The following is a 12339-nucleotide window of genomic DNA, read 5'->3' on the forward strand; positions in this document are numbered from 1 at the left end:
GAGAGGCCTTGGGTACCATGAATATTGGTATTGGGTACTCAAGGAATATTTGGTTAGGGGCTGGAAAGATGGCTCAAAGGGCCAGAATGCATGAGGCTGGAACCTTAAGTTGGAATTTGTACTTCGTGGCCTCTGAGTACCAAAGAGTGATTATGAAGGCCAAGACCAGGAGCCTTTTGCAGGTCAGGTGTGGCCTCTCAAGAATAATTTTAATTGGGGCCGGAGTGATCATACAGCGGGAAGAGTGTTTGCCTTGCATGAGGCTGACCTGGGTTCAATCTCTGGGATCCCATATGGTCCCCCAAGCACTTCCAGGAGTAATTTCTGAGTGCAGAGCCAGGAGTAACCCCTGAACATCGCTGGGTGTGACCCAAAAAGCAAAAACAAATAATTTTAATTCTATGTATGTTATGATAAAACTAATATTTAATTGAAAATAAATGTAGAGTATGAGGCAAATATGTTATGTTTACAAATTAAGAATAATGTTCTAGAATCAAAGTATTCAATAACTTTTTAATTGAGAGTCTAATGACCAGTTACTAACTTGAAGAGAGTCACTGTACTAAGCTAGAACTTCTAAACAATGGTTTGTTTTATATGAAAAGCATGAGTAAATTATTAAAATTATTTAAACATCTACAATAGAAAAGGTTATTGAAAATGTATGTAAAACACTAAAGACCCCATTTTTTTCTATATCACTAAGATTGTATGTGAGGTTGTATTTCAAATTTCAGTGGAAAATAAGAATTCCAGAAAATCTGTTCTTTATAAAGAAAAAATTATCTTATGAACTTTGAAAATCCAGTTCTGGTAAACTAGAGAAGCTTCACTTAGCTAAAACATGGCTCCTCTCTATCCAGACTCTCAGTTTTTGGTGTATATGCATGGAGAAAGCCTCTTCAGCATCATTTCTAGACCTTTCAGAATCTTCTTGCTATTATACTCCCTTACTAAGTGAAAGCTGAGTATCAAAGATTCCCCATGGGGTTGCTTTTCTTATAGTCATCGAAAAATTATTTTCCGAGGAGTTTGGACCAACTTCTTAAAGATGAAAATCATTTGAGACAAAGGACTGCACAAAGGCAATGATTTATCATGATTGAAAAGAATTCTAAAAACTAAATCTTTGTATTCAGAGGTTTTATTCACAAACATTGAATAACGAAAATAAGCAGTAAAGGAAGGAAAGAGGGTGGAAGAGAAAGAAAGACAGGGGAAGAGAGAAAGAGGAGAGAGAGAGGGACAGAGAGAGAATTAAAGATCCATATACACTACCAGAAGCAACTGAAATGAAGTGGGCATAAAAGGGATTTCTTTCATTGACGAACATATACATTAAATCATTTGAAATTTGTCTTACAGTGTTTATATAAAATGTTGGGGAAATGTTTGTTTTCTCATGAGCATTTTCATCAGAAATTGTATATTGAACATCTTTATTTCCACCGAGTTCTACAATGAACATTTTACTCTAATTTCTGATTATCTCACTCCACAGTTATCTATTTTTAGCTCTTCTCCAATCCAACTTATTTTTTAATGCATTTCAAAGTGGGTTGAAGACCGAAGTGCACTTTGCTCCTAAGCTTTGGGGCATTTATTTTTGGTTTTAAAAATATTGGGGAGTAAACTTTATGTTGTGGAATATTCTCACCTACTATTTCAAAGTTAACATTCATATAATGTGTTTTTTTCCACAACTGCATATGTCCAGACAAGGCATCTTTTTATCAAGATGCAGAACATAACATTGCCCCCAAATGTCCCCTGGTATCCTTCATAATCCTCACTTTCCGCAACTGCTACTGACAGTTTTGTTTTTCCATAGATAAGTTTTGCTTCTCCCAGAATTTCATATAAATGGAATCACTGTTTATGGCCTTTGTGTAAAGGTTACTTCACTCAGCACATAGGTGTATGATGATTCACCTGCAAAGTGAGTTAAAGTGAAACTTCGTTTTGATTTCAAGTGGTTGTGATTGAGCTGGTGTGTTTGCTTTCAGGTCTGTTTCCTGCAATTTTCAATCTTGCTAGCAATGCTTACATCAGCACCAATGCAACCTGTGGTGAGAAGGGGCCGGAGATGTTCTGCAAACTTGTGGAGCACGTGCCAGGTCGCCCGGTGCGGAATGCTCAGTGCCGGATCTGTGACAGCAGCAGCACAAACCCCAAAGGCAAGTGATGTCCCTCCTCCTCTTGGGAAATGATGCCTGCAGCCTTCTCCAGGATGATGTGGATACTGCATCGTCATTGTTGCTCATTTCCACTAGCCTTGCAATTTTAAGTGAAAAAAATCTGAAGCAAGAACTAAGCAGAATGCATGTTTCTACTTTCTTTTAACAGAACGCCACCCAATATCAAATGCAATTGACGGCACCAATAACTGGTGGCAAAGTCCCAGTATTCAGAACGGGAGAGAATATCACTGGGTTACGATCACTCTGGATTTGAGACAGGTGAGTAAGACCAGAGATGTTGAAGAAGGTCTGGTGACTTCTAACGATCTTGGGAGAAAATTGGCTTTGTTTCTTAACATGTTTTCCATCCCTCTCTTGTTTTCCCAGCATGTAATGGATTTATGTGATGTGCAGAAGTAGTCTGTGGTGCCATTTCTTGTCACATTTGTGATTCCAAAGTTTCTTTCAGAGGTGAATGAAATTGCATTCAAGTGGCTTCATAAACATAAATGCTGCTCCACAGAACATATTCAAGCATAATGATTTTATGCCAGACTCTGTGCTAGATGTCCATAGACACATCGGTTGATGGTGGAGAGAAAACACATGCATTTCAGCTTCTCAAGCTCAGTGTCTTACTGTCCTTACTATGCAGACTTTTTGCATAAGTTCTGTGTAGATGATATGACTAGGAAGCAAAAGGGAATGGTGTCATTCTCTAGATCATTTTTCAACTCCCATGCTGTGGGTGAGGCCCTCGGTAAGCCTGACCTTTCAGTGTTTCATCAGCAAATCTTCAGTTGTGGTGGGAAACATATGGTATAATCTGACTCCAGTTCTACCTATATCCTCTTGTTTGGCATTAAGACCACATAGGAGAAATAAGATAAAAAGGATATGGATATCGTTGACCCAGTAGTCTGGTAAAAGGAAAGGAAGCCAAGAAATTCAAATGGAAGGGATGAGACACTATGGCAGCGAACATCACAATTTATGATTTGCAGCACAATGCTCTTGTTAGACTTCCCTTGTAGAACTTGTCAATAGCATGTAAAAAATCAGTTGAAAGGTTGTTGTAGTTGAAATGTGCTTTGTATGATAGAAATAAGAGTTTTGGAGATTTTGTGACAGATTCAAGACAAGGCAATACTCTGTATATTTGAGTACAAAAAATGTTTAATTCTTACTCACAGTTGACAATATGGCAAAATATAAAACTCAGAAGACATTTTTCCCACAGCTAGCTTAATTAATTCTGTAATTACACTCAATTATGCAAGTAAAATACTGTGTCCAATAATTTTTAGGCAGACATTTTCAATTAGCATACCAAGTCTTAATAATCTTAAATCCACCACAAGGAAAGAAAAAAAGACCCCTTTTTTCAATGTAGCTTTTGCTTTTATATGCTAAAGAATCTTCTTCAAGAGATTTGAATTTTCTTATCCCTTTTTTAATTTATTTTCATTTTTCTGAGGGAAAAGAGTTTAACAATTTTTCATCATTAGTAATGTAATATGTGAACTTGGTCAAATTAACATTTGGACATTTTAATAAGTCATGACTCTAAACTCATCATAGACTATCCTCTATCTTAGAATGTGTCATGCCTGACTTCATCCTGCAGGGAAACCTTTCGCTTTAAACAGAGCCGAGTCACTTGAGGAATTCCTGGAGGGGGTTGGAGGTATCGGTATTAGGTCTTACTTCAAAGGCATATTTCAAAAACAGGTGTGTACACATGTTATAGAGCACTTGGTAATTCTTAGTGCTTCTAGAGAAACTTCCAAATTAATATTATTTAAAATAATAAATAGTGTTTATATTTACTATTGTATAAAATTTATATCTTAACTTTCACATTGTATAAAATTTCTACCATGCTTTTGGTTTTTAAAAGTCTATTATGTTTATAGCTAAGAAAACCTTCCTTAAATTTATTTTTTAGTCCTTTTATTATAAGAATATTTTAATATGCAGAAATCATGTTACAGTGAGTACCTGAGATTCAGCCCGGATTCCATCTCCGGCATTCCATATGGTTCCTTGCACTGCCAGGAGTACTTCCTGAGCACAGAGCCAGGAATAACACCTGAGCATCACCAGGTGTAGCTGAAAAGCCAAAAATAAGAGAAAAGAGAAAGCTGAAAAGTCACTTTTTTGACAAATGTAAGAGTGGAGCCAGATGCCTTATATGAAACTGACCCTTGTTGGATTTCCAGCATCAACTACGTTCCCCTGAGAATCCTCAGGAGCGATGCTGGAGCACAGAGACAGGAGTACCCCTGAACAGTCATAAGTAGCCTCAAATCAACCAGACACATATTAAACTAACATATATGTGCATTCTTTAACTGCTGATCTGTGTCAAGTAATCTTTTAGCTCTGCACCACTGAAAGGAAGGAAATATCTTTTGTGACAATTGAAAATTTAAAAGAAAACTTTTAGAGAGAAGAGCATGCACATGTGATGGTGTCTTAAAACTTATGTTTGTCAACATTTTTCAATGCCCTGGTAATTAAACTGAAATACATTCTTCATGGAACTCAAGGATGTCCAGTTTTACAACATTGGCTTGAAGTTAATATATTGGGTAGTTGAATGGATGCTCAATGCCAATCAATTTAGAGGCGATAACAACACTGCCATGTGAATCAAAACCACTTTACCCTCATTAGAGTAGTAACCATTTAGAAACCATAAAATAAAGAGTGTTGGTGAGTCTGGAGAGAAATTAAAATCTTGGTTCTTTTTTTGGTGGGACTGGAAAATTGTACAAGACTTTGGAGAAAAGTGCATGGTTTCTCAAAAATAGAAAGGTAGGGCTGGAGAGATAGTCCAGAGGGTAGGACATTTTACTTGCATGTGGATGACCCAGATTTGATCTGCAGTATCCCATTAGGTCCCCTGAACACCACCAGGAGTAATTCCTGAGCACAGAGCCAGGGCTAAATCCCTGAGCATCATCATCAGGTATGGCCCAAAACCCAATACATGTGCGTGTGTATATGAGTATACATATATACACATATATTATATCTATACATATATAATAACCTTATGACTCAGGTATATTACCCAAGAAATTCAAGTTGTAACACAGATACTTGTCCTTTATGTTTATAGCAACAGTATACGCAATACACAATGTCATATATGTCTTCTACACTTGCAGTTAATGTGCTGACTGTGAGAACATGGATTATTTTATGAGCCAGTGCCAACCAGAGCAGTAGAAACCACACCAGTATGGAGGTGCTTATCTAGTTTGCACTGTAGCACTGTGCTCCCGTTGTTCATCGATTTGCTCGAGCGGGCCCAGTAACATCTCCATTGTGAGACTTGTTGTTACCGTGTTTTGGCATATTGAGGAACTGATTAAAATGAGCTGAGAATGAAAAGGGAGAACCCAGGTGGTAATCATGGTGATGGGGAGCCAAAATTACAACTGGAGAGCTTAGCACCTACAGGCCTGAGCGAGTGGAGGAGAGGGGGCTCCTTGAGGGGATTCTGGAAGCCCAGTACTGCAGCCGGAAGGTGGACTGGCACAGACAGGAATAGCAGGTAGGCAGCAGCAATCCACCCACTCTCCAGCTTCACGGCTTCCTCCTCCAACCTTCTAGCCTCTTGCTAGTGTTCCCACTTTAATAACTTAACAGAAAAAAATTAGCAAAGGAGAAAGACATGACTTTTCCAGAGCCTCTGCCAGAAGCATACAGTATCTGAAGTTCGCTATAGAAAGGTGAGTTTACGGTCGTTTTGCAAACCAGCATAGCCTTCTCAATAGGTGATCACTTGCACGTGGCTTAAACAACAGATACAGTTTTAAAACCTTGGGGCAGAATTTTGGCCAGTCAGATCATGAATGATCTTATATTAAGGTTTTTTTTTCTTTTTGGGTTATACCCGGAGATGCACAGGGGTTTCTTCTGGCTTTGCACTCAGAAATTACTCCTGGTGGTGCTCAGGGGACCATATGGGATGCTGGGAATCGAACCCAGGTTGCCACGTGCAAGACAAATGCGCTCCAGCCCTATATTAAGTTTTAAAATGGATGAAAATACAAAACTGAGAATCTTACGGCAATACCCTGAACTGCCTTTGGCTACTTCAGCAGACTTACTGTCCTAGTTTGTCTTTCAATGAAGAGACTTCCATGAAGCAGCATCATGATGGAAGAAAGAACTAGTCCATTTGCTTATGTGTTATTACTTTCAGTTGTGTGGTATAATGGGGTTCTGTAAGTGTAGTAGGGTGTTATACTTTGATACAACATATGAAATAGGATGCCATAGCATTAGGAAGAATTGTTTCTTGGTGAACACCTAATTCCTTACATTTAATAAATGTTATATTTGTATATATTTGTCATATATCTGTATATCTTTCATATTCTTAATTTGCAGTTGATTTAAAAGTCATATAGAGAATATGAACCAGTATGGCAATAATAGTTGGAAATGATCACTTTGGACAGGAATTGAGTGTTGAAAGATGGTATACAGATATATACTTGATAACCTTTCAGTATCTGTATTATATACCATAATGCCCAAAAAGAAAGAGAGAAAAGAGAGAGAGAGAGAGAGAGAGAGAGAGAGAGAAGAGAGAGAGAGAGAAATAGAAGAAAGTGCCTGCCATAGAAGCAGGAGGTGAGAGGAGTGGGGAGCGGGTTATGGGAGGGAAATAGGGGACATTGGTGAAAATGTACACTAATGAAGGGATGGGTGTTGGAAAATTATATGACTGAAACTCATCATAAACAACTTTATAACTGTGTATCTCACTGTGAGTAAATCAATTAAAAATAAATATATATATTCAAAAGTCCTATAGATCTTCATATATCAGCAATGGAAATGTTAGACAAGACCTTGATGTAACCTAATAACACTTAGTTAATGCAGTTATACAGATGTTGAGAAAATAGGTTCATAAGTCAAAAGTGCTTTCATTAGAAAAGTAATATAGGTTCATGGTAAGACAAAAAATTAGAAGGGACATCTAAGCCTTATTTATCAGGAAAATGTCCCTCTGTAACAACCACTGATATCACTGCATTTCTGTCTATTTAATACTGTTGTAATAGTGCTCCCATTTTTGACATAGGTGCTCTGGGCTAGACCTTTGTGAAGCACTTGATCTGGGTCATGCCATTGAATTCTCATGATCACTGGATGAGTTTGGTGTGTTTATCAAAGGGCACCACTGACACTGAGTTTAGGAAAATTGTCAATTGGGAACTCCCCGGCCTTGTGTATGTCACTGGACGCCATGTCCCTCCAGCTGAGGTTTAGGACATGAGTGTTAGTGCCCTGGTGTTTGTGCCCTATACATAGCTTTATAACTTGAGCAGTTCCCAATCTATGTAAACTCATTATTAATCACTTTAAAGCTGCCTCCATAAGGCAGTTCCATAATTTGCATAACAGTTGCCATGCCCAACATTTTTTTTTTTTTGCTCTGTGATATAGTAACTTGTATTTCTGACAAAAAAAAAAGAGAATAAATCTCATGCATTAGCTTGTAGAGAAATGCTGTGTGTACAAGTGATCTTTAAGTTTCTTGGTGTGAGTTTGAGTGGCCCTACTTCTATAGCTGTTCGAATCCACAGGTATAGGCTATACATGATTTCTCCTCTTGTCCATATTATCTGCAGCTCTGCCCAATAATCCTAGAATATAGATGTTCTTCTCTTTGAAGGGAATAAAATTGCAGCTGAGGAAACGTTCCTCTTGCGGGGAATCATGTGCCTCTGTGCTGCAGCGTGGGCTGGAAACTGAGGTTTCTGGTTCATTCTGTACCCTGCTGCCTGGTCTCACTTCATTTGTTCCTGGAATTCCATCATTGTTTTCCTTCCCATTATGATTTTATGGGGTGACTGGAAGGAGCTCTTACAATTTGCCTTGGTTTTGAAGTGTGCAGATTCTTCCTAAATTCCTCCCCTTTGTTCTCTTTATATGTTGCCATTCAAAGGGATCCTCTCCCCTGTGATTTTGGAGACTATTAGCACTTTTTTCATGCTTTTGCAGCCTCTGGTTAGAATCAGATTCTGTGTAACTTGCCTTTTTGTCTATGAAGCAGGAAAATGAATCAATGTTTTGTATTCTTAAAAAAAAAAACAAAACAAAACCAAAAACCTTAAACTTAAGAGTGGTCAGGTTTTTTTAGTAGAAATGTGTAAAGTTCCTTTAGAAGATAAATTTAGTAAGAAAGGAAACGTTTCCTATGGCATTGAAAATAAAGCTGTCTTTTGAAGCAGTGCTTAATTTTCTGTGTAGGTTTAATTAGGAAGTAACACTTTGTTGTGGGAACATAATCACAGAAGGGCCTTTGTTTTACGAAAACCTTTAGACAAGAGCTGCTTGTTTGTTAGATTTTATAAAACCTCATTAGTTTGGATATCTGCTGGTTTTTTCTTCTAAAATTTCTGAAGAACTAGATTGAACTAGAACTAGATTGAAATTTATTACTGTAGAATCTAAATAGAAATTGTTTGCTAAGAACATTGACAGGGTAAAGAAATTATTTAAGTAGGGAAATTTCATATTCTAAAGACTGTTACTCTTGAAGAAATTTTAGAATAGAAGAGCTTGAACATTGGAGCTTCTCATTAGAAGTCAGACTTAGTTGTTTGTTAAATAAATCAGGCACAGATCCTTCCTGGAAACTTAGAGGTAGAAATTACTAGTATTGTGCGTGTGTATTTATTCAAAATGATTCTCTTTCGATTTTTTTGTTGCTTTATATTGGCTTGACAATTTCAAATCTGATTTTTTTTTTGCTTTGGATGTAAAAAATGAATAAATTTTTCATTATAATTTGGAATTAAGCACCCTGAATTTTTGATTCCAGACATTTTAATTTTTTTTTAAACTTCCAGTCCTCTGGTACATTCTTAGTGACACTCAGCCTAGTGTCCCAGTGGTGTGGGCCTAAAAGTTTAATACTAGACCCTGGGGGACCCCCAGTGTTATAGCTAGGGCTCTGTGAGCTGTGCATTGTGGGAAATCAAACCTGGGCACTGCACTTACACGGAATGTGCTCCAGCCATCTGTGTTCTCTGCCTGACCCGGTGTCATTTTTACCTCACTGTCAATAAAACTTCTATATTATATCTTTTTTTTACTTCTATATATTTGTTCTATCATTTTATTTTTCATACACAGCTCCTTTTCTGGCTGGCCCTTGATGTGTAAGAAATTACTAAAACACTTTTGGTTTAGAGCAAGATTCATTTGGTACCTTTGCAAGGTCTTTGGTCAAACTTTCAGGTTGAGTGGGTATGCTGAGGCATGTCGTTCTTGGAGACTGGAGGCCAGGCAGCTGAGGTGTGGGGTCTCGCAACTTTGGGGGAGTCTGAGCAGCTGTGGAAGATTGGTTTCTCTTTTCTTGTCATCTCAGGGCACCTCTGTATGGCAGCCTTGAGGTTCATTATTCATACAGCACGTCAGGGTCCAGTACTAGTGTTCCAGAGAAAAAAGAGGCCTGGTACCCCTGGATTGTAGACCTGGTCTCCAGCATGACAGTGTTACTTGCCTGTGCCTTCGGGACCACCTGTCTCCAATTCAGGAAGCATTAAGTGACCCCAGACTGTGATGGAGAGATGAATAAAGAATTTGAGAGCAGTTCTCAAAGACGCTGTGCTTTCCAGAGACTCTCCTTCTGCCGGTTTCCATTGCTCATCTGTTGGTGCCAGGCCATTGTCTCTTGGTGAAGTAACGAGCTTTAGAATTGAAACTGCAGTTAGATATAGGGCAAGAGAGAGCTAGAGATCAGGGGTGTAGGATCCAAGTTGAATGCCTGGTACTACACGAAATGATACCCTGCCACTCTGAGAGTTGTTTGGCAGCCCTCTTTCACCTCAAAAGAAAAAATTAAAAGGTTCTGGGCCAGAGATAGTACAGAGGGGGTAGGGCATTTGGCTTGCATGCTGTTGACCTGGGCTTGAGCTCCCACACCCCAAATGATCCCTTGACCCTCTGCCAGGAGTAATCCCTGACCTCAGAGTCCAAAGTAAACCTTCAGCACCCCTAAATGTGCCCTCCCCCCAGCCCCCACCAACAAACAAAGGAACAAAAAGTTTACAGTACAAGAGTTGTTTAATGTTAATGGCAAGGGAGATGAACGAATGAAGACATTTGTGGCAGACAGTTATGATTTTTTTGGTTTTTTTTCTTTTTCTTTCTTTTTTTATTTTTGTTTCTTGACTAGGTTTATTTGTAAATTTTACATTTGTAAATTATCAGTGGTGGTTTGCCAGCCAATCAAACATAACTGCTTCCGTTTAGCACATTTCAGTTGAAATGATCTTCTCTCCTTTGCTTTATTTTTTTTTTGTTTGTTCATTTGTTTTGAATGGCAGAGTTTCAGCCTTACTAGACAGCGTGTCTTACTCAACAAGGCTTCTTCCAATGGGCTTTCTGAGGATTCTGAGAAACCAGTGAAGAGAGTTTTTAGGACTCTGTCAAAACAGATATTTTCCACATTCCTGGTAGTTTTGGCTTCAAAATAAAGAGTTTTGTATATTTATGGAAAGAAAGAATGGTCCATTTTGAGAGTATTACTTCTTCCTGTTTTATTGAAACTAAAAAAGAAAGATGTTTTAATTTCTAAAGAGATTCCTCCTTGCTTTCCCTTTCTCCCTTCTTCCTTTCTTTTCTTTTGCTTTCTATGCATATCTTCAACTCAAATTGTGACATTTTCATTTCAAAAAAATAGAGAAATAGATCTGTAACATATTAAACAAAATAGCTTGTGAATATCTCATCTATACTTCCAAAAAAAGTAAAAAATAAAAAAAATCAAGTCATAAAACTTCTTTGAGTCTGGGAGACAACTCAGAGGGTTAGAGCACATTCTTTACATATGAGGATATCTATTTGAGCCCCATCACTGCATACTGCTCCCACAGGACTGGTGTGACCCAGGGGGCTCCCAGATATACCTGCCTGGATACTCCCTGATATGGACCTGATCATTGACCCATTAGGCTTGTACAACCCAGTGACCACAGGGCCCTAAGAACTGCTGGGAGCCCCACACCTAAAACTCTTGTGTTTTTAATAATTTCTTCTCCAGATATTTTCTTTATTCTGACAGAATCATTAAATTTTTAAAATGGAGGAAAATATAAGAGAAGTATTTTAGAACCTATGATTCTAACAAATAAGTTGTATTCTACCTTAGAACTCTGCACCTATTCGACAATTCACGATCTCTGCTTATTGAGAGCTGGGTGGTCTAAGGATTCATTGACAAAAAAGACACAACAAACTAGGTTCTCTTTCAGTTTATTTTCATTGTGTCTTAAATTGTTATTTAAGGCTGACCTTGCCATCAGAAGAGCAACAAACAAGTAAGAGGACTGCTCCTCCCTGGGAGTGTGGGATGTGCAGGTCTGGAAATCAACTTGGAGGAAGAATCCATGAAGGAGGGGAACAGGGAATGAGGAAAGATACACTGGATACCCCAGTAGGAGGAGAATGTATTTGTAGTGCTAAAATAGTGCATCTAGTCTATGTTAAATGTGTGCTTCCAATTTTCCTCTGGGTTGAGTCACAATTTACATACAGTGAAATGAAAAATTCTTAGGCTATAGTTGAATATGTTTTAACAAATATATCACATGTGAAAGCCACACCCTTAGCAAGAGTCAGAATTTCTCTGTTTCCCTAGAATTTTCCCCTAAGCACATTCCAGTCAATTCTTTTTTTTTTTTTTTTTTTTTTTTTAGTGAAACACCATGAGGTACAGTTGTAGACTTACAAACTTTTGTGCTTGGGTTTCAGTTATACAATGATTGAGTACCCACCCCTCCACCAGTGCCCATTCTCCACCACCAATGATCCTAGTAGCCCTCCCACCCCATCCCCCACCCCTCACCCCACCCTGCATCTGTAGCAGGGCATTCCCTTTTGCTCACTCTTTTCTTTAGGGTGTTGTAGTTTGTAATAGAGGTTTTGAGTGGCCATCATGTTCAGTCTATAGTTTACTTTCAGCATGCATCTCTTCCCAAGTGAGTCCTCCAAACATCCTTTATTTGGTGTTCCCTTCTCTACCTGAACTGCTTCTTCCCCCCAGCATGTGAGGCTGATTTCCAAGCCCTGGAGCAGACCTCCTGGTACTTATCTCAATTATTCTTGGGTGTTCAAC

The 12339-nt window shown here is 38.4% G+C and overlaps 1 protein-coding gene across 1 annotated transcript in view; it reads left to right on the forward strand.

Moving 5' to 3' along the window:
• Positions 1–1926: 1926 nt before the first annotated feature.
• The window catches only part of LAMA1 (laminin subunit alpha 1), a 123179-nt gene continuing 112766 nt past the window's right edge, over positions 1927–12339 (forward strand). Inside the window, exons 1-3 of the mRNA XM_056138436.1 lie at positions 1927–1942; positions 2010–2180; positions 2350–2462. Coding sequence (XP_055994411.1) covers positions 1927–1942; positions 2010–2180; positions 2350–2462 — 300 coding nt within the window. The remainder of the gene's footprint in view (positions 1943–2009; positions 2181–2349; positions 2463–12339) is intronic.

The sequence above is a fragment of the Sorex fumeus genome, unplaced genomic scaffold, assembly GCF_029834395.1.
Source record: "Sorex fumeus unplaced genomic scaffold, SorFum_2.1 ptg000128l, whole genome shotgun sequence".
NCBI lineage: Eukaryota > Metazoa > Chordata > Mammalia > Eulipotyphla > Soricidae > Sorex > Sorex fumeus.